Source organism: Drosophila navojoa, chromosome 4 (assembly GCF_054131105.1).
Source record: "Drosophila navojoa isolate 15081-1374.11 chromosome 4, UAZ_NAV_1.0, whole genome shotgun sequence".
In the NCBI taxonomy this organism is placed as follows: Eukaryota; Metazoa; Arthropoda; class Insecta; order Diptera; family Drosophilidae; genus Drosophila; species Drosophila navojoa.
In genome coordinates this window covers 17647132-17674478 of record NC_142892.1, presented here as the reverse complement: position 1 = coordinate 17674478, position 27347 = coordinate 17647132, and the positions used below count along the sequence as shown (strand labels likewise).

Genomic DNA, 27347 nt, shown 5'->3' with positions numbered 1-27347 from the left:
AATGGTTGCATTTCCGAGTGATATAAATACCAAGCGCATCGTTTGCTGCTGCTCTAGTATTGCCAATTCCTTGGTTTTTGAACAAAATGAAAGGTAAGTTCTCTAAACAGTTGACCTTTCCTAATTGATAGACATTAAAGGACTTTTGTAACCATTTCAGCGGCCTTTAGTGTCTTAATATTATTGCAATTGGTGCTGCTGCTAAGAACACTGAACGCAGCAAGCTGTTTAAAAGCAGTTACGACAACAATTGCACCGCCTTGCATAACCTCAAACCCCACTCAATCGACACCACCTGACACTGAGTCAACTGAGAAGACAACAAGTGTTTCACCCACACGTTCGACACAGACCCCTTCTAAGACCACACCAAATATTGATCCCGGTACCACATCAGAGTCGCCACCAAGTCCTACCAGGGATCCCAATGCTTCAACACAAGAAACGCCCACAGGGCTGCCACAGACAACGACGGCAGCAACCTCCACTGCAGATCCTAATAGTTCTACTGAGCCTCCGCCAAATCCAACGGGCGTAACGCCCACTGCAGATCCAAATGCATCAACACAAGAAACGTCTTCGGAGCCTCCACCAAATCCAACGGACGTAACGCCCACTGCAGATCCCAATGTTTCAACCCAAGAAACGCCAACTAAGCCTCCACTAAATCCAACGGGCGTAACGCCCACTGCAGATCCCAATGTTTCAACCCAAGAAACGCCAACTGAGCCTCCACTAAATCCAACGGGCGTAACCCCCACTGTAGATCCAAATATCTCAACTGAGCCTCCACCAAATCCAACCTCCACTGCAGATCCCAACAGTTCCAGTGAAGGAACATCAGCAACAACTCCATCGGGTACTATCACATCGGAAAATCTACCTACTTCAACACAAGGAACATCCGAACAGACAACTGACAGCAAAACAAGCGAGGAGCCAATAACGACAGCCGCATCGAATGAACCCACAGGCACAACCATTTCTGTACCAACAACAACCATAGGTGGCATAGATGTCGATGCAATGTGCAGAAACCATCCGGGAGTCGAGCTGCTGCCTTATCCCTATAACTGTCACAAGTTTGTCCATTGCGATGGTGATCGTGGCTATATAAAAGACTGTCCATCGGATCTCTATTGGGACTCTAGGACAAAGACTTGTGAAGCTGCTTGCGCTTGAATATGAATATACTAAACCATATATGTACATATGCAAAGAATTATAGAGCTTAAAGCTTTAATTTGTTAGCAATAATGTTTTCCACAATGTTGGGTGCAGAGGTACTGCCATTGCACTTCATTCATAATCAATTAAGAATCGGCGAATTTCTATTTGGGGTGTGGCCGAGCAGACTCTATGGCTTTGGTTTGGTGTCTTCCCGGAATTCATGCCAAAAGTCTTGAACTCAATTAAAAGTACTTGATGGGCGCATGTTGAACACAAACTACAAATGCTGATAAGTACGCACTGATCGATCGAATGATGCTGATAAGGAGAAATCAATGTTAACTGCGTTCTCTTAATATGTATATAAGGGCCACGAAATTTTGGTAATTGTGCGGAGTCCAATCATAGCAACAGCCGTGGAATATCAGTGAATTGAAATGAAAGGTCAGCAAAAGGACATCGATATCAATTGATAGAGTTGTGTAAAGTAAATTTCGGTTTTTCCCTAACAGTTACTCTGCTTGCTGTGGTTACGTTGACCGCAGTGGCATCAATTGTCGGTGCTGCCGATCCTGAATGCGTTTACCGCAAGCTACGTGGCCTGACATCACACTGGCCAAATCCCAAAAGCTGCTCCAGCTATTATCGTTGTACTAACAAGAACGTGGTGCGCTCCATCAAATGCCCCAACGGCAAGGACTACAATCCGAAGACAGGCAAATGCTCGGCAGCAAGACGTGGAGTCTGCAAACTGAGCCTAACTGCTCCGCTTTCTGGAGTAAGTTGATAAATCTGGTTTCTCTCTTTTCATCTACTTTATTCTCATTTTCTCGTAGCTTGCAAACATCTGTGCCAGCGAGGTCAATGGCGCCTACTTGCCCAAGTCTGGCTACTGCTCCGAGTTCTACATCTGTGATGAGCAGCTGGCATATGCACAGAGCTGTGATGCCGGCAGCCGATTTGACATTACGACCAATGCTTGCATTCCAGATCTAGAATCTGAGTGCTGGCAAAACCAGTGCTTGACGAAGGAAAATGGTGTGTCCTTCCCAAGCAGCACATCCTGTGCCAGCTACTACGTCTGCGAGGACAAGGTGGCCACAGTGAAGACCTGTGCCAGTGGCTCCTACTACAGCAACAGTTCGCTCGATTGTGTCATTGATGAGACTAACTCAAACTGCTGGGAGAACTTCTGCATTGGCAAGACCGATGGCTCCATGGTGGCTGATAATGACGACTGCAACGTCTTCTACATATGCTTTCAACAACAGGCAACTCGCCAAGTGTGCCCCACCGGTAGCTACTTCAGTTGGACCGGCCTGCACTGCATACCCGGCACCTGCCCCGACAAGGAGTGCACAACTACTCCAGGTACTACATGTGTGGACGGTACTGTGTCAGCTGATGATGAATTCTGCTACAAGTACAACGTTTGCCAGGATGGCAGCTGGGAATCGAAGACATGTGCAAGTGGACTCTACTTTGATAAAACAATTGAGACTTGCGTTATTGATGAAAATAACGTATGTCCTCAATGCTCAACCGAAGGTCCAATAACAGGCAAGGATTGCGATAATGGCGTCAAAGATGGAGAGACGGTTCTTGATCCCGAGAATTGCCGCCTCTACTTCAAATGCCAGGATGGCGAATTGGTGTCCGCAGATTGTGGACAAGGGAACTACTACGACGACAGCCTGAACATATGTGTGGTGGACAGCGATAATTACTGCTGCACAAGTACAATCTGCACGAATGGAACCGTGTCTGTTGACGCGGAGAACTGCAATAAGTATAACTATTGCGAGAATGGCATTTGGATATCGAAAACATGCCCAAGTGGATCCTATTTCAATGAACTTCTTGAGGCTTGTGTTATTGATGAGAATAATATATGCCCACCATGCTCAACTGAAGGTCCAATAACAGGCAAGGATTGCGATAATGGCGTCAAAGATGGAGAGACGGTTCTTGATCCCGAGAATTGCCGCCTCTACTTCAAATGCCAGGATGGCGAATTGGTGTCCGCAGATTGTGGACAAGGGAACTACTACGACGACAGCCTGAACATATGTGTGGTGGACAGCGATAATTACTGCTGCACAAGTACAACCTGCACGAATGGAACCGTGTCTGTCGACGCGGAGAACTGCAATAAGTATAACTATTGCGAGAATGGCGTCTGGATATCGAAAACCTGCCCAAGTGGATCCTATTTCAATGAACTTCTTGAGGCTTGTGTTATTGATGAGAATAATATATGCCCACCATGCTCAACTGAAGGTCCAATAACAGGCAAGGATTGCGATAATGGCGTCAAAGATGGAGAGACGGTTCTTGATCCCGAGAATTGCCGCCTCTACTTCAAATGCCAGGATGGCGAATTGGTGTCCGCAGATTGTGGACAAGGGAACTACTACGACGACAGCCTGAACATATGTGTGGTGGACAGCGATAATTACTGCTGCACAAGTACAGCCTGCACGAATGGAACTGTGTCTGTCGACGCGGAGAACTGCAATAAGTATAACTATTGCGAGAATGGCATTTGGATATCGAAAACATGCCCTAGTGGATCCTATTTCAATGAACTTCTTGAGGCTTGTGTTATTGATTCCGAAAACGTTTGTCCACCATGCTCTACCGAAGGTCCCATATCAGGCAAGGATTGCATTAATGGCATAAAAAATGGACAGACGGTTAGTAATCCTGAGAATCGCCGCCTCTACTTCAAATGCGTGGATGGTGAATTGGTGTCCGCTGATTGTGGGCAATATAACTACTATGACGACAGCTTGAACATATGTATCCCTATAGCTGCGGGTGGAGAGTGCAAGGAATTTTCCGCAGCCCGTGGTGCTGACAACTGTTGGAACTACTTTGCTTGCATCAATGGCAAATGGACTAAGGAGTCCTGTACTGGTGGCTACTACTTTGATGCCTCCGTGGGCATCTGTCGCCGGGATGACAATAATCAATGCCCCGAAAACAAATGGCTGCAGCCGAACTCGCGCAGCAAACGATCTGCCTCATGCAATGGCTTGGCCGAAGGCACCATGCAGGCCTCGACAACCGAATGCGATAAGTATGTGCTTTGCCAGAACGGTGAGCTGGTGGAGGGCACCTGTGGTCGCGGCAACATATTCAGCAACAGCGTGGGTGCCTGTGTGCCCGACACCGATGCCACGTGCTGGGTTTGCAACAATAAGCCTAATGGCTTCGTGATGCCCGGCTCCTGTTGCTCGTCCTACGTTACCTGCAACGATGGATTGGCGGTGCCTGGTACCTGTGACAGCGGCGAGCGCTTTGACGGTAGCAGCTGCATCATTGACGTCACTGGACAATGCATTAATCCTTGCGGCTCCAAAGATGGCAATGTAGCCCATCCCATCTGCTCCAAGTACTTCGAGTGCACCGCTGGAGTGCCTCAGGTTATGGACTGTCCCAAGGGCGAAGCTTTCAACACAAAGACAGCAACTTGTTCCGCCACTGTGACTTGTAATGCAAATCAGTGCGCTACAGCTGCTGATGGAGCTACCTTCCCAGATCCCAGTGACACTACCAGATTCTATGTTTGTGTCGACAATTTTGCACTTATTCGTTCCTGTCCACCGGACTCGGTCTTTGATCCCACTCTGTCGATTTGTCTGCCTCAGCCAAGTGTAAGTGGATTCATATCGAAATTCTGGTTCCTGCGCATAGATTATAATAATTCGTATATCTTGCAGACCTCCTGTGATCAAACCCAGTGCAAGACGACCAGCGTGAACCAGGTCTATCCACCGCTGACGGGAGATGACAGCACCTTCTGCCTGTGCGAGACCGACGGTGCCTTCTTGAAGAACTGCAATGCGGGCACGACATTCAACGCCACGGCGGGCGCATGCATTTTTGTGAGTACTGAAATGGAAACAACTAGATCACTTTTATTTTACATATAATACGAACACATTCTAGACGGGACCTTGCGATCCCCAAGCGTGCGTTGACACCCCGGAGTACACTGTCTCCGTCAACTATGACGATCCTAACAGCTTCTGCCTATGCCGTGCCAATCAACCCGTATCAGTGCCTTGCCCCGTCGGCTACACTTTCAATGACGCTCAACTCAAGTGTGTTCTGGCGCCGCTGGCCGATGTAGGTTGAGAACTTTTTATAAAAATAATGCATGTAAGCTAAGATTGAGTACTTTAACAATTATAGCCAAGATGCTGCACAGGCTACTGCAGCGGTAAGCCAAATGGAGATACATTCGCATCGAAAGCCTCGGACACTGGCTTCTGTTTGTGTATGGATGAGCTGGCCTCGTTCCATTCCTGCCCATTCGGTAAAGTCTACGACGCATCTTTAGGCATTTGCTTGTTCCCAACTGTAAGTAGGCAATAATAATATACTTGGGTTAAATATTTGTATTCAATATATTTATATTATGTCAGCCAAATATCGTGTGTCCCGTGAATGAGTGTGACTCAACAATATGCGCGACAGAGGTTGAATACACTGTTTATCCAGTTTGCAATTCCGTAGCTGGTTTCTGCTATTGCAAGGAATCCTGTGGAGTTTACTCGCAGTGCCCTGACGGCAAGGAATTCGATGCAGATTTACTGATTTGCCTAGAGACAGCGGTAAATATTTGATTGAGCTTCATAGCTTGTAGAAACGTGATATGGTATATTGTATTATTATGTATATTGAAATGTATAGGGTCCTGCTGTTTGTGATGCGACGCAATGTGATACTCTCGCAGAAAACGAGCCGTATTTGGCACTCAATGGAACTGAGGGCTTCTGCTATTGTCAGAATGGCTTCCCCTATTATAGATCGTGTCCCGATGGAAAGCTGTTTGATGTGGATGTCGGCGCCTGTCTGGAAGTAACGGTAGGCCATTGAAATTCCATTGAGATCTATAAGTTTTGAACACCAAACGTCGTCTATTCGGTATAGGGTATTACCAGTCCATACTGCTGCAGCAGCAAGTGTGCCTCCCTGCCTGAGGATGCCACATTTCCCTCATCGAATGAAGAGGATGACTCGAGCTTCTGTCTTTGTCAAGGCGGCGAGGCATACTACGTGAACTGTCCGCTAGGCAAATATTATGATGCCACCGTCGACCTCTGTCTCTTACGGGAGGTGAGTTACTGCAGTAACAAATGATCTAAATGGGCACTTATACATCTTCCTTGACTTTTCATAGGCACCCAGCTGCGTTTGTAATCCCACGGGATGTGCTAAATTGGCGGATTACTCCAATTTTGAGGCCTTGAACACGACAGTCGGCTTTTGTCTATGTCTGGAGGGTATCGCCGTCTATCAGGATTGCCCCGCGGGCAAGAAATACGACGCCAAGCTAGGCCTATGCCTGGATACATCCACTGGTGCCAATCTGGATCTGGCTTGCGATTCGACGGTGTGCAACAGCCGCACGGCTCTAACGAGCTTTGCAGCCAAGGACACAATCAATGGCTTCTGCGTGTGCGAGGCGTCTGGCGTTGCCACCTATCAGAGCTGTGGACAATATCACGTTTATGATAAGATTCTCAACATCTGTGTTGTGGATGCCTGTGATCCGACCATGTGCAGAACGCGCGTTAAGTACGATGCGTTCGCTGCACGAAACACAACCAGAGGCTTCTGCGCCTGTGATACGGTGCCCACCTATTATCATTGCACGGATGGCCATGTATTCGATGAGACCCTCGGCGTCTGTGTGCACGAAAGGACCTCCGCGGTGGCAGCTTGCGATCCACGGGACTGCGCCAGACGGACACTGTTCGAGGCGTTCGCGGCTAAGGGTATGCCCCAAGGTTTCTGCTCGTGCGACGGAAGTCCCGACATTGTGACATATCACGCCTGTCCCGATAACAAGCTGTTTGACAGCGACTTGGGCATGTGCATGGCCGATGAGCATGACATACGGAAGAGATCCGTGGAGCCTGAGGAAAAAGTAAGATCCCTATCATTCCTTAAGAAACTCTTCCAGAAGTTTACATAAGCATAACCGAACGTGACCCCTCGCCAATGACTTGAATGACTTATAGAGCTTAGACGATGTCTTAAATTACATACCTATATATACTTAATTACCTCTGTTATTTATGAGTTACTATATATATTATGAGAAATTCCGCTTGATCCAAAATTATACCTATCCAAATATATATATACATATACAAATTTACTTGTCCGTATGTTTTTTTATACAAACTAAATTTGTATTTCGGTTTTAATTTATATACTTGTTCACTGGTTGAAAAGAGTATATACGTTTTGAGCAATGTCCATCTAACTGGGCGAATCTGAGCGATGTATTGGTGTGGTGGCTTATAGAGATAGGTATATGGGGATACTTTTGCCACTAGACTTGCTATTTTTAATATATAATCCGTTTGGTTCTAAGATCATTCCAGTTTTATTATTGTTAGATTTTCGAAATTACACCAATGGAATATATTAACTGAACTTATAATTAGTTATTAGTTAATCTGATTTATATCGACTTTTAAAAAGTTCTTTCGAATTTCATCTTTTTTTTTTCTCTTATGTAAAAATAATTTTCATATATAGATGTATTTTTTCCCCCATTCCTTCCAGTTCATCTGCGAAGCCAATTCGAAGCGTTCAGTGCCAGCGAATTGCTCCCAATATGAGATCTGCTTGGATGGCAACTGGCGCAGGCGCAGCTGCTCCGAGGAGCGCTACTACAATCCGGAGCAGCAGCGCTGCCTGGAGCCACGAGATGACATGGTCTGCAGCTATGCGCGAGTGCTGGGCTTGCCGCCTTGCGATGCGAGCAGCGAGTCGGAGACGATTCCGAGCAGAGCTGGCAAGGGCAGCTGCCTGCAATTCTTCCGGTGTGCGGCGGGCAAGTGGCGGCTGCGTAGCTGTCCCAGGCGGCACTACTATGCAGCGCAGTTGCGCACCTGTCTGCCCATGCCGGAGATCGAGGGCGATGACTTCTGCAGCTGGCTGAATCGCAGCGAGGGCCAGGGATCGAAGGGCTGCCAGCACTTGACCGTGCGTCCGTACGGAATGGCCTGCGACAAGTTTCTGATGTGCATGGAGAACGTCTGGTGGATACAGCAGTGCCCGCTCGGCATGTACTTTAGCCAAGAGATCAACTACTGTCTGCCCAACGATGGCGAGCAGTGTCGCTTGGACACGGCCTGTGTGGATGGGCAGCAGCGCGCCTTGGCCACCAGTTGCCGCTCCTATGAGCAGTGCGTCAATGGTCGCTGGCTGACAAAGACCTGCGCCAAGTCGGAGGAGTTCGAGCCGCAGCTGGGCTGCATGCGATCTAATGGCAGCTGCCAGGGCAGCGGCTTGCGACGCACGTGTCAGCAGGGCGAGCTGCGAGCTGTGTCTCTGCCCGATGCGAACTGCACTCAGTTCTTTTACTACTGTAACGCGGACGAGTGGCACCTGAGCAGCTGCTTGCGCGACAACAGCTTTTCGCGCCAGCTGAACAGGTGCCAGTCCCTGGCGAAGTGTCAAAGTGCAGTCGCAGCTGCAGCTGAGCTGAAGGCTCAGCCCAGCAGCAGCAGTTGCCTTGGCCAGCCCGACGGACTGAGCGTTGCGGATGCGACGGACTGCACACGGTTTTACCTATGCCTGCAGGAGCAGCCGGCGCTGCCTCAGAGCTGCGGCTCGGGCAGCTTCTTCGATGCGCTGCTGGGCTATTGTCGACCCAACGATGGCAGCTGCCGGCCCACTGACTCGGTGTGCTCCAATAGCACAGTGGGCACATTAATAGCGCACGCGACAAATTGTCAGGCATATTACAACTGCAGCAGCTTTGGCTCTAGTGCGAACAGCAGCTACAGCCAGAATGCCACAGAGTTGCAGTACTGCCCGAAGGGCCAGTACTTTAACAAAATGCTGGCGCAGTGCCAACTGGATCAGGGTCAGTGCCGGCAGAAATCGTTGTCCGACTCGCAGGGCCTCTGCAAGAAAGTGGCCCATGGCACGCGACTGCCCCATCAGCTGTACTGCAATCAGTATTACGCCTGCGTGCACGGACTGGCCATTCCGGCGGAGTGTGAAGCCAAGCAGGTCTACAATGCCAGCCTGGCGCGCTGCGAGCCGGCGGCACAGCAGAGCTCCGAGTGCCAGCGTGGACAACTGGGCAAAGGGGACGGAGGTGGAGACGGCGGCAACAGCAGCGCTCTCTTTAGCTGCGAGCATCTGCCGGATGGCAGCTATGTGGCCGACTCCAAGGACTGCACTAGGTACTACATTTGTGCTGGGGGCGTGGCACTTATGCAGCGCTGCGGCAGCGACAGCTACTTCAATGCCGAGCAGCTGCTCTGCACCCAAGACGATGGCTTTTGTCCGTATGTCATCAATGAGGCCGCTCAAAATTTAACCAATTCAACAATTATCAGCGACCAGAAGCCCAAGCCCAGCCCAGTGCAGTGCGAGGGCAAAAATGGCCAGCTGTTGCCAGACCTGGCCAATTGCAACAATTTCTACATCTGCATCTCAAACAAGCTGCGCGGAGAGCGTTGCTATGCGGGCTACTTCTTCAATGCAACCCTGAAGCAGTGTCAGCCGTACGAGCTGGCCACGGACGAGGAGCTGCAGGAGGTGCAGGAGCTGAAATCAGATGTTATGGAAACGGATTCACTGGACCCACTTGCCACACAGTCGCCCAAGAATTGCAGCGATGCACCTGCTGACATTGCCAATCTGTGCGAGCTGATCGACGAGGGCGTCTCCATCGCCGAGCCGGGCGATTGCCGGCGTTACATCAGCTGCGATGAGGACGAGCCCATCTCGCAGCGCTGCCGCAATGGCGAGAGCTTCGACAGCCTGCTGGGCATTTGCCGGCAGAACGACGGCACCTGCCTCATGGAGAATGGCGAACGTGTGGGCGTCTGCAGTGGCAAACACGGCCAACTGGCTCGGGATGCCAACAATTGTCGCGGATATTTTGTGTGTCTGCACGGCCAGAAGATCGAGGCTGAGTGCGAGGCGGGGCAGTTCTTCAGCAAGACTACAAACTCGTGTGAAACGGACGTGCTGCAGCAGTGTAGCAACAATTCCAACGAATTGGCTAAGGGCGACGAGTGAGCTGGGAAGACATCTTAAGAGTTTCTATCTCAAGAAATTCATATTTTTACAAAACTATTTATATATTTATGGTGTTGGGTTAAATAAAGTTATCAACGGGTGAATTATTCAAAAGAAACTGGCTGAACAAGCGGGAAAGAGAGAGAGAGAGAGAGAGAGAGAGAGAGAGAGAGAGAGAGAGAGAGAGAGAGAGAGAGAGAAGTAGAGAGAGAAACCAAGTGAGTGGGAAGTAAGAAAAAAATTAGCTATACCATTTCATTCTTTTTGCAAATTTGTTGTTTCTATTCTATTCTATACACTCATCTCCTTACTAGATTTCTGTTCTCCCCTTCTCCACTCTGGCTTTCAAGCTTTTTTTTATGACACAACTTAATATAATTGAATAACATATATACTATATAAAATAATTTAAAATAAAAATCTATAATTGTCAGCAAATACATTTATGAGAAGTGCATAGAAGGGCGACATTCATTAAGTGTAGCGCAGTAGGTATAAAACATGATTTGCGTTTGAATCTATATACCAATATTTATACAATTATTAATAAGAAACACTTTATAGAATTCTAATTAATGATAATCGCATGCCTTTAGTATAAAATCAAAAGAATATATATTCATTCCGAAACGAATTCCTTTCCAAATTAATTATATTAACATAAATTCTTAACTGCATTTGGACTTCCGATTAAAGTATTTCTAATAAAATTCTAATGCATATAGGATAATACCGCAGTGTGCCTTCCCCACCAGGAAGGTGCATTTGGCATCAATTAGTCAGGCAATCAATCAGGAAGTCGGTCAAGTGTCGGAAGAGTAATTCCCTCTATCAGAGCCTTGCAATCTATTTTACTTGTGTGTAGTGAATTTAAATAATAACAACGTTCGTCACGATTTTCAAGAGACAACAACAACTGCGGGCTGCTAATAACAAATATCACATATCACGCATCGCCTTGTCTTGAAAGTGGTAAACGACGCACTTGGCCAATTGTTTGACGTAAGTATATACAGTCGGCTCGAAATAGATGGGCGACCGTATAATAATCCATTCTATTTCTATTTTTATAGTTTTTACGTTACTAGTATGTAACGGCAATTAATAGTGAGGTCGTTGTTTAACTCTGTGAACCCCTCGAGAAGGACCCCCAATGGGGTGTGGGGCTACAATAGATTCGATTGCCGGTTCATGGGTTCAAAATTCCCTATGGTATTTGGCTGCCCTATCAAATAGAGCATAATTTTTTATTAATTCATATAACTACTATATATGAATAAAAAGAAGAAGAAAAGAAAACCAACAACAAAAATTAGAATAGTCGAAATGTCAAATTGTAGCCAGTACTTCATGGACAACTATGTCAATTAACCATTAAGCCCCAGAAACGTGGCGAGCTCGATTCGGCGTGGGTGAGAGAGCAACACATGAAAAAACTAAACTACTTTGATTATCTAGCAATGGCTGTAGTAGTAGTAGTAGTAGTAGATACTCGCTCCGGTGGTTGGGACAGGCGACAGTTGCCAGCTTACTTATAGTCCTTAGCCTGTGGTCAGTGGTTTGTGTCAGTTCTTTGGTCATTCGTGCGCGAGTGCTTTAACAAATCGGTCGAAATCGCTCGCCGTGTCCATTATGCAGAACGAAATGTGTTAATAACTAATATAGGACACGCGAGCAAATACAGAAAAAAAGATGATTAAAAACAGATATTAAAAAATAAAATAAAACACATAAATAAAGAAGGAAAACAAACATTTTAAGTCAATAACAAAAAAATCAACATTAACACAGACAACAAGCGTTTAAAGTATGGAATAATAAATCAAAAAATAAATAAATATAAAAAAGTTTTCAAGTACATTGCCAGCAGTGAAATTTTTGATTAGTTTCAGTTGAGTGACATTTGAATACTTGCAACTTGAAATCAATAATCGATTATTAATATAGAGCTTGAAGAACGAGAATGTCGAATCAATAAACCTTCAATTGCTGTGATTACTACAACGGACGGCATGAGACTTTGCACAACTGACAAGCCAACTACTTACAACTAATATTGACGCATCTGGCAAGTCATACTAGGCGCCCTACGATATGTATCTCTATTTATATAGTATGTGCCACTTTTTTTGGGGGGACAAACTAGAAAAGGACTTGTTCGAATCGTGTCAATCGAAATGGAAGCGGAGGCCTTTAAATTCAGACTCCTTTGTGCACATATTTCAGTTAATTGAAAATAAATTAATTACACATATTTGACATTCGCCTAGTGAGAATCAACAACTAGCCGCCAATTTAGTTCAGCAACAAGTTTATTTATTCAACATTTATCGACCCGAAGTGGTCCTCTCTCTAATGTGCATTATCTATCATATATACATATACTTGTACTATATATACTGATGTGCCCCACAAATGTTTGTCTGTTTGCATGTGTGTGTGTGTGCTATTATGACTTTGGCCTCGAGTACTACGAACTGAAGTTGGGCATTCACTCGTGACGTGAGTTAAAGCCATTTCATGTCGCTTACGTATATATATTTTATATGCATAACGACATCCTGATTTTGTTTTTTCGAATATATATTCCTTGTCAATGTATCTTGTTCAATTTATAAACAAGCAATCGTATCGAAAAGATTAATTTAATGGGACTCTTGCTCGAGCTTGAAGACTTCCATTATGAATTTATAATGATTTTCCTTTTATTTTTAAGTTTTTTAATATGACATTTTGTTTCTAATTTTAAACCCTTGACATTTAAAACTATCTTCGTTCATTTCTATCCCTTTTAATTATATTAATATAGATTAATTGGACATTTAATTTGCTTGCCTGTTTACTTTTTCAGGGAATTTTAATGGCAGAATTAAGTGGTCCTTGGGGAGCACGATGTACACATGATATGTGTGTATGTATATATGTGTGTGCTTCTATATAAATACTGACTAAATCGCTTAAATGAAACCAAAATAATATGACAACATTAGGTGTTGATTATTTAATTTAATAATTAATAGTAATTTTTTTTAAAGAATAATATTTTCTGACTCACTAAATAAATAAAATAAGTATTATAAATTCAAAAATAAAAATAAATAAAATTAAAAAAAAATTGGATATAAAAATATATAAATAAAAATATATAACTAAAAAAAATTTTAATTTTGATTTTTTTTTAAATTTTATTTATATTTTCCTATTCTATTTTAATACAAAAAATTAAAAAAAAAAAAAAATAAATTAAAAACAACAAAAATTAAATATATTAATATTTTACTTAAAATAATATTAACTGGAATTTTTTGTAAATTCAATTTTTATTTTTGATTTTTTTTTTTTAATTTTATTTATTTTATTTTTATTAATAAAATAAAGTATACGCTCTAAAAGAAGGGTATATCTTTTTTAATATCGTTTAAAATTATCTCTAAAACTAGCTGTCAAATTTTATTGATTTCAGTAAGAGAGTTTGGTCGATATAGAAAGCCAGCTAAAATTTAGATTTTAACCTTTTGCTCATCTCAAATTTCAGATTTCACTCACAATTCGATTGGGTGACAACAAACATTTGTAAGGTGTCATAGCTCCTTTTCTTATTTGTATATTGTTAAACAGAAAGGTATTGATGGCCTCTTTGCGTTTGAGTGTTACGAGTTGCCTTTCGATTTTCATCGAACTTATAAATATGAATGCATATTTAATGATGGGAATCGAGACACATGCACAGCAAAGCCTCATGCGCTGTCATTGTAGGTCACATTAACTGAAAACTCGTCCTAAAAAACAAAAATAATCTGTGGAAACGATACTTCTTGACCCAAGCCTTAACTGCATTGCTACGATTTTCTAGGCTGTTGTGACGTTGAAGTTTTGGAAAACATGAGCAATCATGCAAAGCTGACGGGCAATGCGGGCCGCAAATCGAATATATTTCAAATACGTATCGACAGTGTGGACGATGAGAGCACTGCACCCATAACCGAGGCCAATTCACGTGAGGATCTGATTGACAGTGCGACGCGCGAAAGCGAGAGCGAGATAGCTGCTATTGAGCAGACAGCATTTCAATTTCCAAGTGGGTGTCTATTAAAATATTAAATGATTTCGTTATGGTTTTAGTTGTATTTCCGTTGTTGTTAATTTATAGGATTCCTTTCGGTGCCCACGCTACGCAATTCGCAGCACAGTTCGTTGGGCACGTCGCGGCGCCAAGTTGTCTCGAGTCCAGCGAAAAGTGAGCGTATGATACGCAGCAACCAGATCAAGCTGCGACCCCGAAGACTCAGCCAGGATAGCGGCATAGTGGCTGGCCGTTTAGTTGGTTATGCTGTAAGTACAACAAGGATATCAAGCCAGTACTTTATATAGTTATATCTATATCCACTCCTGCAGGAGAGCCCTTTGATTGAACTGGATCTGCAGTCGCCACCCATCGAGCCCAACAGCTCTGCCGATAATATTTACAACTTTTTAGAAGTTGAGCGGCAAGCGGTTAGCCAAAGTCCAATGTCTGTGGGCCATCCCATTACGCCAAAGCCCAGCTTGGAGCTGGGCTCCAACAACAGGACCAGCTCTGCTGCGTACACAGAGAAGTGGCTGAACTCGTCGATGATGCGCGGCAGCAATGGCTCGTTCTATCAGAAGGTCAACTCCATTGCAGTGCCATTGCCAACACATCTGGAGACAGAGTCGGCGGAGCCGAGTCCCACACAGGCGTTTGGGCCGCGCATTGTGGGCAACCACGATGAGGACATACCTGGCACGGCAATGCGTCGCACTCTGGGCCTGAACCTCAGCCCCACACTGGGTGGGCGTAGGCCCAGTCATGCCGACGCCAGCGTCAAGGATTCGTACGAAGTTGTAGAGTCATCCCACTCGAACGTGCTGTCCGATCAATTCGGCTATAAGCAATTGCTGCCAGCGGAGCGAAAGACATCCACCGGGGAGAGCAGCATCAATGGCAGCTACCTGAGCAGTCGCAAGGCCAGCAAGAGCAACAGCCTCACGGGCGATGGCAGCGATGAGCGACGTGTGAGCAAACAGGATCGCGAGGGTCTCGATCCGGAATCGCTGATGTTTCGCGATGGCCGGCGCAAGGTGGACATGGTGTTGGCCTGGGAAGAGGAGGATCTGGGCGTAATGACGGAAGCGGAAGCACGACGCCGTGATATTAGGCGCACCTTTATGGACAATCTAGTGAAAGAGGGCCTCGAAGTGGAGCTGGAGGACAAATCACAATCGTTCAATGAGAAAACCTTTTTCCTCAAAATTCACCTCCCCTGGCGCCTGGAGACGCGCCTGGCCGAGGTCATGAACCTGAAGTTGCCCATCAAACGCTTTATAACCATATCCGTAAAGCCTTCTTGGGTGAGTTGGAATTGGTAGCTTCATTTGCGAATATCTCCTATGCTCGATCTCACCTTTAGGATGAGGAGAATGTGGTCATGCGTAATGTGCACTACTGGAAGGATGTTTGGCAGCGCTTAACCAAAAAGATACAGCTGGACAATAGTCTGCTTGAGGGCGAGACAACATTCAAAGCGGCCACGGCCAATGGCAATCCGGAGGAGCAGTAGGACTACAAAAACTAATCAGATTTATTCACTTGACTTATAAATATTCTCCTTGTGCAAGGTTCATTGTAAAGGATCGCGCCACAGCGTATACGGGTGCCCAGCGCTCGCTGATGGTTATGCAGGTGCTGATACGCACGCCGTACGATGACGGCGATCGCAATGGCATCCGGCGTCTGCTTAATGATGGCACCTACTTAGCCTGCTTTCCATTGCACGAGGGACGCTACGATCGGCCGCACTCGAGTGGCATATCGCTAGATCGTCGCGTCCTATATCAGACCTGGGCACATCCCTCGCAGTGGTACAAGAAGCAGCCGCTGTGCCTGGTGCGCAAATATTTCGGCGACAAAATCGCTCTCTACTTCAGTTGGCTGGGCTTCTACACTGAGATGCTCGTCTACCCATCTGTTGTGGGCACTCTGTGCTTTATTTATGGACTGGCCACACTCGAATCGGAGGATAACACGCCCAGCAAGGAGATCTGCAACGAGTCCGGCACAGGGAATATAACGCTCTGTCCGCTCTGTGATAAGGCCTGCAGCTATCAAAGACTATCCGAATCGTGCCTATTCTCGCGTCTGACTTACCTCTTTGACAATCCATCGACTGTGTTTTTCGCCATCTTCATGTCCTTTTGGGGTACCATACACACATCTACTCCATATTCCATACATGTATATCTCATATACTTTCATCTATAGCAACCACCTTCCTGGAGCTGTGGAAACGCAAACAATCGGTTCTGGTCTGGGAATGGGATCTCCACAATGTGGAAATGGATGAGGAGAATCGACCGGAGTTTGAGACCAATGCAACCACATTCCGCATGAATCCGGTGACACGCGAAAAGGAGCCCTACATGTCCACCTGGAGTCGTGCCATACGCTTTGTCATCACCGGTAGTGCAGTGCTCTTTATGGTAATTTTTAATGGAGTAAGACCCATTCTGCTGATTGTTAATTTGACTAATTATAGATCTCTGTGGTGCTCTCTGCCGTGCTGGGAACGATCATCTATCGCATATCGCTGGTCTCGGTCATCTATGGCGGCGGCGGCTTCTTTGTGAAGGAACATGCCAAACTGTTTACCACTGTGACGGCTGCGCTGATCAATTTGGTGGTCATCATGATACTGACACGGGTAGGTCGGACTCACAGAACTACGAGACCTATCTAATTCTATATATTTTACAGATCTACCACCGCATGGCCATCAAATTAACCAATCTGGAGAATCCACGCACTCACACCGAATATGAGGACTCATATACCTTTAAGATATTCTTTTTTGAGTTTATGAACTTCTACTCGTCGCTCATCTACATAGCCTTCTTCAAGGGACGCTTCTTTGACTATCCTGGCGATGATCAGGCGCGCCGCAGTGAATTCTTTCGGCTCAAGAATGATATATGTGATCCGGCGGGCTGCCTCTCCGAACTTTGTATACAATTGGTAAGTGTTTTAAGAATACATAAATATATAAATATATATATATATATAAATTTAATATTAATTATTAGCATAAAAAAAAATTATTTTAAAAATAGTTAAATAATAATATTAAACAATTTTTTTCCCTTTTGTACATTTTTTGAATACATTATGTATTCTGTCTTTTAATTAAATAATTTTTATTTGTAAGTGCGCATTTTTTTAAATAATAATAAAATGGTAGCATATTTGTCTTTTTGTTTATTATTATTTTTACTCTTCATTTTCTTTTATTTATTTTTAAAATTTTTGTAACAATTATTCTGCTACTTAAACCTATTTGTCTGTTGTTCATTTGTCCTTAGGCTATTATCATGGTGGGCAAACAGTGCTGGAACAACTTTATGGAGTATTTGTTTCCCAAATTTTGGAATTGGTGGCGTCAGCGAAAGCATAAACAAGTAACTAAACTTAGGGAATATTTTGAGATAAAGAACTAACGCAGCCTTTTCTTTTTTTACAGGCTACAAAAGACGAATCGCATTTGCATATGGCTTGGGAGCAGGACTATCACATGCAGGATCCAGGTCGCTTGGCGCTCTTTGATGAGTACCTAGAAATGAGTAGGTGATGAATTATTATAGACTACACAAAACCTAAACCCTTTTATACCTTTACTATAGTACTACAATATGGCTTCGTCACGCTGTTTGTGGCCGCGTTTCCCTTGGCGCCGCTGTTTGCGCTGCTCAACAATGTGGCCGAGATACGTTTGGATGCCTACAAGATGGTCACGCAAGCCAGGCGGCCCCTGGCCGAGCGTGTGGAGGATATTGGCGCCTGGTATGGAATTCTGCGCATAATCACCTACACGGCCGTCGTATCGAATGCCTTTGTGATCGCCTACACGAGTGACTTTATACCGCGCGTCGTCTACAAGTTCGTCTACTCGGAGTCCCACACGCTGGCCGGCTACATAGAGCACTCGCTGTCCATATTCAATACGTCCGACTACAAGGAGGAATGGGGCGCAACGAGCAGCGAACGCGATCCAGATACCTGCCAGTACAGAGGCTATCGGTAAGTGAGCTATTAATGGGCTCTTAGACACATTCTATGCACGATTGACATACTTTGATAGCAACGGGCCAAAGGACTACGAGCCCTACGGACTGAGCCCCCACTATTGGCACGTGTTTGCCGCACGGCTGGCCTTTGTTGTGGTATTCGAGGTACATTAATCAAATTACCAGTGAATGGGCATTACATTAAATTACGTCTGCATATACTCCATGACAGCATGTGGTGTTTGTGCTAACTGGCATCATGCAGTTCATCATACCCGACGTGCCATCCGAGGTGAAGACCCAAATGCAGCGCGAGCAGCTGCTTGCCAAAGAGGCCAAATACCAGCACGGCATCAAGCGTGCCCAGGGCGACAATCAGGATATCATGAGCCTGTTCCGTGACACCACACAGCGCACCTCGATAGCCGGCAGCCAGTCCACAGCGCGTGGCAGCTGGGCGCGCCGCTTCAGTCGCATGAGCGACGGCCTGGACGCGCACGTCGAGGTGGCGGCTCGGCCACGTCGCTCGGTGGAGTCCACAGTGTGGGAGGTTTCCTGACATGAAGAGGAGGCCGATGAGACTCCTGCGCAAGCCAAGAGATGAAACCAATTAAATTCGACGCGATCTCATTAGCTCTTCAGACCGTCAGTCTTTTATTTTATACTACATACATATACATATGTTCGTTACCATCTTCATATTATCAAAGTCATATTAATTTACAAATGTATGTATATTTGTTTGTGTTTCTATTTTCCTACTGTATATAAATTGCTGTAAATGTGTTATATATAAATAAAGTGCAATTATAATAATTATACAATTTTTAGCGTTTAATTTATCAGATATCTCGTCATATATGTGGAAAGGTATAATTACGTTACAGAAAGTGAAACAGTATGGAATGGTGCTTACATATAGTTGGATTCAGTTGTTGAGCTTGGCGTGAAGTTAGAAGACAAATAGCTTAAATAAAGCTATTTCTATGTGGACTACGTATAGTATGTATGTATCTACATTTGTATCCAAACTTAACCTAAACTTGATCTCTGTTGCCTATAGAGAAATGCGGAAAAATTAAAAAAAAAAAAATGCATAAATTTGTATTTAAGCAAAAATGATTCTTTTATTCTTTTAACTATCATTATAAAATAAATTTCAATAACTCGATTTTAAATATTTACATATGTATATAGATATAGATATATGTATTTAAATATATTTTAAAATTAATTTACAATATTATATTTATAATTTAACTGCTTCAATATTGGGTTTTAAATTTTTTTTTTATTTACATATGACTATTAATTTTCCCCATTAAAATTAATAAGTATGTATTATTTAAGTATTAAACTCGTATTGCCCAGGTTGTTTCCGATCCGATATCGTAGTTTATTAAAAAAAAGTCTGCCATGCATTTTACATATCATTAAAATATAATAATTTAGATCACATTCACAATCTGTTACTTCCTATTTAAATTTATGATCAAGTAGTTTACTCTTCAGTTGTAAATTTCGACCAAATTATATAGCGGCAATTTACAGTGTAATACGATCTTAGATTTAATTGATACAAATTCAGTTTAAGCCATTCTGAATTAACTCTCTAACCCATATGTGTGCAGCTTTAGTCATAAGCTGCCTTAGAAATCACTCAGGCACGACTCCGTTGCCAGCGCAACCACCGACCAGGCAGGCATTGTTTACTATTGAACTATTTATGTAAGCGAGGCAAAATGCATAAGAAAATCTCACTGGAAGACGCTTTCTACGAAAACCTAACTCTGGGTCTCATCAAAACCCTATGTGAGTATCTCGATAGTATTTGATATAGCCTTAACTATAATTAACCAATTTTAGCAACTGTGCCACGCGTCTGCAATGTGAGCTTGGAGCGTCGGCAGCCGTTGAATCCCTGCCAGGTGGTCAACTGGGAGCAGAGGCACTGTGTCTACCTGCCAGAGGATATGAAAAAGTTTTACCTATCCACCGATGGCTTTGTGCTGCATTGGAGCTATCAATACTCGCGTAAGTGAAGAGACAATGCATATATAATTTCTTGATCTATAGGCATATCTCAATTAGCTACCGATGTGCGCCGTGTCGGCTATATACACTTTCCGCACCTGCTGCAGGTGACGCTATTGCGTGAGAATATCGAGACCACTCCACTGGTTACCCCTTCCCCGTCGTCAACAAGTTCGACCAGCTCGGCGCCAGTGACTGCCCCGATATCCAAAGACAAATGGGATAATCCCTTGCCCATCATTACAGCCAAGACCAAGATATTCGAAATTAACAATATCAATGAAGTGGCCAAGGTGAGCTACGATCTAACAGTTGAGTTTTGTTTTACTATTTATAAATGATTCATCAATTTGCAGGTTTGCATGCTGTATGACTCAACCAGCTCGAATAATCCAAAGTTTTATTTGCTGGAGCTAAACACGCTGACTTGGCAGTTCCTGTCCGAGACGTTCAGCGAGTATCTCCGCATGGCCATTGCGCATTTGGGCTTGCCCTACTGGGAGCTGTGCTTCTCCAGCTTTGGCCTGCCCTCGTGGACGGAGCAGCTGTTTCTGCTGCTAGCTCCGCATTTGCTGGAGAAAAACGAACAGAGACGTGGACGCACAATCAATCCCGCTTGTGAACATCCTTACAATATTCTCGATCCGAATATCTTTCGCAGCAAACCGAAGGGCACGACCAAATCCTCAACGAGCATTGCGAAGTCGCAAAACAAGTGAAGCTTTGGTAGCAAAAATTGTTAATTTTTATTATGTTAACAAATGCACAAAGATCGGGTAAGGATTTAGATTGTACCGCAAAAAGAAATGGCTTAATATGAACACATGACATAAAGTAGAATGAAGTTTTTTTTTAAGAGCTCAGAACTTATTGTATTCCTGATTTGTGACTTGGCATGCTCTTTGTTCTCTTAGCATAGAATGAGATCTAAAAGAACTCTGAGCTCTTGTCCTCCAAATCGGCTAACATTTTATCTCGGATTTGCGGCTTGGGATCCTCCTTGATCTCAGTGGGCACAGCGCCCGCTTGGCCCAGCATAAACTCCAGCTCGTCAAGCGTTAGTTTCTCACCACGCAGTTCGATGGGTCCAATAAACTGTTTACGCATGGCGCCCTCGTGGTATACGAAAATGGTGGGCAGGTTCTTCTCGGGGAAGTTGGGTATGCAGGTAGTGGCAATGGAGCGCAGGAATTTTGTCAGCGGGAAGCGAACAGCCAGCTGTTGCATATGATGGTGGATGAGGGCGCAGAGCGGGACGCCATTGGCATACAGATGCAGCACTACCCAAATGCCCTCGCCAGCCTTTGTCACCTCATTGACGTAATCCTGACCAGAGATTTCGCGCACACTGCCGAATCGAGGCTTCTCCGCTAATGCCCGCATCTCGGCGATGCGACGTTGTCGATATTGTTCCAGCACAGCCTCGTCTTCAGAGTCCTCGAGTTCGTCCAGCTCATCCAGTGACATATCGTCGATCAGCTTGTCGCGCTGACCCTCTTGTGGAGGCAAATCCGTCCTTCGCTGAATGACATCATTCATCATTGCCTGGATTTGGTCTTCTGTTATCTCTGCCTCCTTTTGTTTGGGTCCAATGATTCCCTTTGCGCGCAGCACATCATTCCATTCGGTATCTTCATTTGGGTCCTACAGCAAGCATACATTATTTTAGTTTTCATTCAGAATTTTTATAGCAGGCACTCATGCGTTGCGTTTTGATTTGGTTTTTACCAAATATGGAGATAAGAGAATGCACATGCATAAAGATATTTATATACATATGTCAGAACTTAATAATTATTAATGATAATTGTGTTGCGCTGGCTGTTGTCTTACCTGCATCGTTTTTTTATTACTTGCTTAAAGTTAATACGTCGAAATAAATAAAGAGTGAAGTTATTTTCACTTATTTTTAACTAAATATATAATATGACTAACCGAAATATGGTAAACAGAAACCAAAACTCAAAATGCACTGTCAAAAATCCCAAAAAATATGTCCCAAAATACTGAATAGTAATGCTAAATTAGTTAACAGCGCTGTTAACACATGCCGCTGTTATTTTTTCAATTGTGGTACGGCAACTAAGGCTGAAGCATAGCAAGCAGTCAGCTTGTGTCAGCCAGTAAGTTAAGGTGAAATTCAAATATTAACATTAGCAACGCCAATGTTAACAACATGGTACTGTTAAGGCTATAGCAATGTAGGTTGCTCAGCTGGTAATATGTGCAACATGTGGTTCTATCTACATACATATGTACGAACAGGGAGAATAAAAATACTAAGTAAATACTGTGTTTATTCAATATGCAGGACTTATTGAATTTGAATATGAACAGTTAAGAAAGTTAGATATCATTAAGGGGTAATTGAATGTTTCACTTGATTGATTTTTATTTAGTTCCTTTGAAGGTTAAGCCGAGGGTTAAGAAATGCTGTTTCTTGACCTTCTTTCTGTTTTGCCGCCCAACTTTCAGAAACTTCCGATAATCAGCGTATAAAACGCACTTAGCCCATTTAATTAGAATAAGTAGCTCAGCAATCGATAATTCAATTATGGGCTATTACACGCGACTGCTGAACTCATAAAAACTTCTTTGCCCACCCAATATGAAATCAATATGTTAAAGCTCAGCAGTTTGTTAGCTTTTAAAAAAATTCAGAGAGAAGAGTTTGTATTTTATTACTTTATAACTTTTATTCGAATCTGTCTTTTTGTCCATTTGCATTTGCTAATTAAACAATTTAATTAGTGAAATTATCGTACACCATCAAAATTGAAAAATTGCCATGGATTAGTTGCATTCTTTCATGGTTTTATACATCAATTTATATATATATATTTGGTAACTCTATTGCATAATGCAACATTTAATTTAATTTTTTTGTGTATTGTTTTTAGTTTTTAATTTTTTATTTAAATTTAATTTAGTTTAAGCTTATAGCTGTGCTATTGCACACTCAACACATTTGATGCTTTGCCATGAAAATAAATTCATGCTCCATTAATTTATTTAACAAATAAGCGTAAACTATAAATACATGTATAAGTTATTACGATTAATATTTTTGTTTTGTTTTTATAAATTCATTTACCTAAATTTAAATATAAATCTTTTATAAATTAATGCTTAAGTAAACAATTTTTGGAAGTTTCTCATTGTTGAGCGCGCGTGAATTTAACTATGTTTATATGTATTAGCTTTTTATGTTTTTATATATGGTATATATATTTAATTTATGCGCCGACTAGTGAAACATGAAAGTTTTGCAACAAACTCGTGCCTAAACATTTAGTTAAATTCATTTGGTTTTTATTTGTATTTTTTTTTTTTTATTTTATTTGTATAATATTTTTGTTTTTTTCTAATTTGAATGCTGTTTTTTAGTTATTTTAATTTTTTAATAGCGCCTGCACACACAAAATTTATTTATATTTTAGCTTTCGATTCATGAGTATATTTAACAGTTTACATTTATTTCTAGAAGCCGAAACACCCGACAAAAGTGAAGCAAACTAATTTCGAGCTGAGAACCCGACGAAAATATAATTTTATAAATTGAAGTAGGTAAAATAAAAACTAGTTTGAGATGTTTAGAGCTAAAATTAGCTATTATAACAAGAAATTGTTTATATGCTATTAGAAATTGCTTAACGTGTTTTTATTTCCTTCTTGATTATTTGTAACTTTCTTAATTAGTACATATAAATTACTTGAAATGAAATTTCGAGATCTTTATACAAATGAGTGAAACCATATTTGAGTGTAAGAGTTTGTCAGGTGTTTCCACACATTCGCGAATCATATCAACTTTTGGCACACACTTTGACTGACGCTCTCTCGCTTATCGCACATTTGCGCTCGGCCCGAGCTGTCATATCACTTGATGCCCAGTAGTCTTTTGAATGCACGTCTATAGTCCAGATTGAAAATCGTATAGATGACCGGATTGAGGCCGGAATTGATGTAGCCCAGCCAGGTGATGAAGTTCTTGAACTTGTTTGTGGGACAGCAGCTCTGGCAGAACGGCAGAATCACATACATGAGAAAGAAGGGAAGCCAGCAGATGACAAACACGCCCATGATGATGCCCAGCGTGCGGGCGGCCCTTCGCTCCTTGGACAACGAGATCTTCTGTTTCTCCTCAATGAACTGATTCACAGTGCTCGGCTTCTTCTGCAATGCGCTGGCAGTCGCGGCGCCTGTTGCCGACGACTGCGGCGGCGTCAGCTTCAGCGAGGTTTGCTCCTCAGTTTGGGTTACGCACACCTGAAATGTTGTGGAAATTTGAATTGTTGAAGTATTTATGTGTATAGCTTCTATTATCTACGAGGGTGCTCTCTGAAGTACTTGATGTAAAGAAGAAATCAAAATAAGAAATATAATAGACAACATTCTATTATTATTAATTAATTATTTATTTTTCTATCGCATCGAAGTCCTGTTTATAATATGAAATGTCTGAGCTGTCTTTCTAGCCAATTAATTGAGACTCCGCCTCTTCATTGTCTTTTAAGTCAAGAAATTTCATATTCAAATTTGAAAATATTATTGTTTACTTTTACTTATTTATTTTTTAAGTGAAAAAAAATCAATCCATCTTACCCAAAACAATAGCAAATTCACTAAAGATTAAAATTAAATCCAATAAAATTTTCCTACATTTTCTTTTTGTTTTAATTTAAAGGCAGCCACAGTTTTAAAGGCATTTGCCGACAGTTTTTTCTGGCTCACTCAGCTACATCTAATGACTATCAACTCCGTTTTGGGGATTTTCTTAACTGTTTCTCAATTTGTCGGCTTTTAGGGTGTTTGCCTTGAAAGTTCGTATGGCAACCTTTAAGCTCTGTCACTCAATATTTTATTGTTGTAAACGAAAGAACAGACAGCCCTAGTTTGGAATCTACTTCGGACTGAAGACCCTTGAAATAAAAATATTAAATTACACAATGGTGACCAATTTAACTGCATGTTTACAAATTGAATGGCATCGTTAAACCACAGACTTGAATATTAAATAATGAATTTCTTGGGGATTTTTATCAAAGAAATTATTTCATTTTACTTCTGTCTACATCTTTGCTGAGTCTCTTGCAACCAATCCCGTGTCACTTATCTCTATAGCTAACCCACCTGTATGCAGCCTTTGGGATCACTGCCGCTCTCTGTGCTTATTTCGGGATCCGATTTGCCTGCTGCATTATTGCTGTTGCCTTGGGGCAGCAACTGTTGCTCGCCGTGCGGCTCGCAGGCCGACGACGATGACTGCGAGCGTCGATTGCTGCGCGCCTTGCCGTGCTTGATGGAGTCCTTGATCTTGGCACGTCGCGACTTCTTGACCAACACCACAACATGTTGCTGCTGCTGCTGTTGCTGTTGCTGCTCATTGTTGCCCTCTGGCTGGACGTGTGTCTCGCTGCTCAGACTCTCCTGATCGTTGTGTATCATGGGCGTGGCAAAGTTGGCTCGGTCGCGGCCGCAGCACAGCCAACTGCCGCAGAGGCTGCCCAGAGCACGCGCCTTGGAGCTGGTCGAGCTGCCACCCACGGCCACGTTGCTGGCATTGATGGCCTCCAGATCGGTGTTCTTCAATGCGATCGTATTCAGCTTGTTGGCCTTGGCGCGCTCACGCAGACGGCGCCGCGTGGCCACAAAGATCTCGATGTAGACGATGGTCATGATGATCAGCGGTATGAAGAAGGAGCCCAGCGAGGAGTAGATGACGTAGCCGCGCTGCGAGGTTAGCTCACAGGGCGTGGCGCTGGTGAACTCGTCCGGCCAGTCGTTCCAGCCAATCAGGGGCGGGCTGCTGATCAGCAGGGAGAGCAGCCAGACGCCCGAGATGAGGAGCAGCACACGGCCCACGGTTCGTTTCTGGGCATAGTTGATCGGGTCTGTGATGGCCCAGTAGCGATCCAGGGCAATGGCACACAGATTCAGTATGGACGAAGTGCAGCAGAGGACATCGCAGGTGAGCCACAGCTTGCACAGGTGTATGCCGAACTCCCAGCGCCCCAGTATCGAGTAGGCCACATTGAATGGCAGCACGAGCAATGCGACCGTCAAGTCGGCCACGGCCAGCGATACGATGAAGAAGTTCTGGACAATGCGCAGCGGCTTGTAGGTGAAGACGCTCAGTATGACCAGAATGTTGCCAATGATCGTCAGCACTATGATGATGGAGAGCACCAGCGCTGTGAGCAGCGCCTCCCACTCCGGCACCGCCAGCTGCAGGCCGAGGAAGCTGCCGTGCAGCTCCTCTACGGCCAGAGCGCTGCAATCATTCGTTGACTCGACGATTGCCGTTGCTGTTGCAGTCGCAGTTGCTGTTGCAGTTGATGTTGCTGTTGTTGTCAAGCTGTCCACCAGCGAGCCGGACAGATTGGCCGCCAGCGCTGCTGTTGTTGTGGATGCCACTGTTGCTGTTGATGCTGCTGCTGCTGTCTCAACACTGCGTCCGCTGCTTGCTGCTGCTGCTGCTGTTGATGCCTCTGGCGTGCTGTTGACGGCTGCGGCAGCTGTCAACGCAGCCGCGGCCACCGTTGTGGTGACATTTATGAACAAGATTTGATCTGCCGATGGCATTTTGACATCCTGCTAACACTGCCACGCAGCGTTCTCGTTGTTGTTGTTGTTGTTGTCGTTGTCCTTGTCCACGTTCGCGTTCTCTTCCTGTTGTGTGTGTTGTGTGCCGCCTTGTAATATTGTTCACCCTTGGTCCCTATCCCTCTGCCTCTCCCTTTTCCACTGGTTCGTTGAGCGCTGTGTGTGCTGCAAGGACATGAGAGATTCAGCTGTGCGTGAAAAATTTGATTTCATTTCGTTGCCAATTTTTGGCAGCTTAACGATAAACAAATATTATGTTGCAGCAAGCACGATGATATAATTGGGTACTTTAGATTAGAAGTAAATTATTCAATATAAATATTAAAGTGCTTAAGCATTATATTGAATCATTTGTAGTCGTTCTATATATTTATATATACCCCTAACTTTATATT

At 43.8% G+C, this 27347-nt stretch overlaps 6 protein-coding genes and 1 long non-coding RNA gene across 7 annotated transcripts in view; 5 read left to right on the top strand and 2 right to left on the bottom strand.

Annotated features, from left to right (window-relative positions):
• Positions 1-27347, top strand: part of LOC149091456 (uncharacterized) — a 125583-nt gene that overhangs the window by 35357 nt on the left and 62879 nt on the right. The window lies entirely within an intron of this gene.
• LOC108650253 (uncharacterized) lies at positions 20-1257 on the top strand. The gene is made up of 2 exons (XM_089258757.1): positions 20-93; positions 161-1257. The coding sequence occupies exons 1-2, from the start codon at positions 87-89 to the stop codon at positions 1180-1182; spliced, it is 1029 nt and encodes a 342-aa protein (XP_089114883.1). The 5' UTR covers positions 20-86; the 3' UTR covers positions 1183-1257.
• Positions 1485-10288, top strand: LOC108650252 (uncharacterized). The gene is made up of 11 exons (XM_089258759.1): positions 1485-1614; positions 1683-1948; positions 2007-4829; positions 4896-5060; positions 5125-5304; positions 5371-5538; positions 5604-5792; positions 5872-6045; positions 6112-6297; positions 6362-7111; positions 7759-10288. The coding sequence occupies exons 1-11, from the start codon at positions 1608-1610 to the stop codon at positions 10234-10236; spliced, it is 7386 nt and encodes a 2461-aa protein (XP_089114885.1). The 5' UTR covers positions 1485-1607; the 3' UTR covers positions 10237-10288.
• Positions 11721-18977, top strand: LOC108652180 (anoctamin-4). The gene is made up of 14 exons (XM_018102282.2): positions 11721-12043; positions 14090-14314; positions 14387-14568; positions 14632-15606; positions 15666-15811; positions 15874-16454; positions 16517-16734; positions 16791-16955; positions 17009-17266; positions 17611-17706; positions 17769-17868; positions 17929-18325; positions 18387-18477; positions 18545-18977. Exons 2-14 carry the CDS (start codon positions 14119-14121, stop codon positions 18869-18871), a joined length of 3732 nt encoding a protein of 1243 aa, XP_017957771.1. The 5' UTR covers positions 11721-12043; positions 14090-14118; the 3' UTR covers positions 18872-18977.
• On the top strand, positions 19717-21186 carry LOC108652183 (tubulin polyglutamylase complex subunit 2). The gene is made up of 4 exons (XM_018102284.3): positions 19717-20124; positions 20179-20346; positions 20404-20639; positions 20703-21186. The coding sequence occupies exons 1-4, from the start codon at positions 20055-20057 to the stop codon at positions 21063-21065; spliced, it is 837 nt and encodes a 278-aa protein (XP_017957773.1). The 5' UTR covers positions 19717-20054; the 3' UTR covers positions 21066-21186.
• On the bottom strand, positions 21069-22338 carry viaf (viral IAP-associated factor). The gene is made up of 2 exons (XM_018102285.3): positions 22180-22338; positions 21069-21990 (listed from the first exon to the last, which is right to left on the bottom strand). The coding sequence occupies exons 1-2, from the start codon at positions 22183-22185 to the stop codon at positions 21274-21276; spliced, it is 723 nt and encodes a 240-aa protein (XP_017957774.1). The 5' UTR covers positions 22186-22338; the 3' UTR covers positions 21069-21273.
• Oct-TyrR (Octopamine-Tyramine receptor) overlaps positions 23017-27347 on the bottom strand; it is a 46143-nt gene continuing 41812 nt past the window's right edge. Inside the window, exons 3-4 of the mRNA XM_089259535.1 lie at positions 25480-27117; positions 23017-24615 (exon numbers count right to left, since the gene is read on the bottom strand). Of these exons, the coding sequence (XP_089115661.1) occupies positions 24226-24615; positions 25480-26931 (1842 nt within the window). The 5' untranslated portion in view covers positions 26932-27117 and the 3' untranslated portion in view covers positions 23017-24225. The remainder of the gene's footprint in view (positions 24616-25479; positions 27118-27347) is intronic.

Coding starts and splice junctions, on each gene's coding strand:
- LOC108650252 (XM_089258759.1), top strand. Junction 5,539..5,603: donor GCATTTGCTTGTTCCCAACT/GTAAGTAGGCAA, acceptor ATATTATGTCAG/CCAAATATCGTGTGTCCCGT. Junction 6,046..6,111: donor GCGCCTGTCTGGAAGTAACG/GTAGGCCATTGA, acceptor TATTCGGTATAG/GGTATTACCAGTCCATACTG.
- LOC108652180 (XM_018102282.2), top strand. CDS start 14,119: ATGAGCAATCATGCAAAGCTGACGGGCAATGCGGGCCGCAAATCGAAT. Junction 17,267..17,610: donor CCGAACTTTGTATACAATTG/GTAAGTGTTTTA, acceptor ATTTGTCCTTAG/GCTATTATCATGGTGGGCAA. Junction 18,478..18,544: donor CCTTTGTTGTGGTATTCGAG/GTACATTAATCA, acceptor ACTCCATGACAG/CATGTGGTGTTTGTGCTAAC.
- LOC108652183 (XM_018102284.3), top strand. CDS start 20,055: ATGCATAAGAAAATCTCACTGGAAGACGCTTTCTACGAAAACCTAACT. Junction 20,347..20,403: donor TTGGAGCTATCAATACTCGC/GTAAGTGAAGAG, acceptor TATCTCAATTAG/CTACCGATGTGCGCCGTGTC. Junction 20,640..20,702: donor ATATCAATGAAGTGGCCAAG/GTGAGCTACGAT, acceptor ATCAATTTGCAG/GTTTGCATGCTGTATGACTC.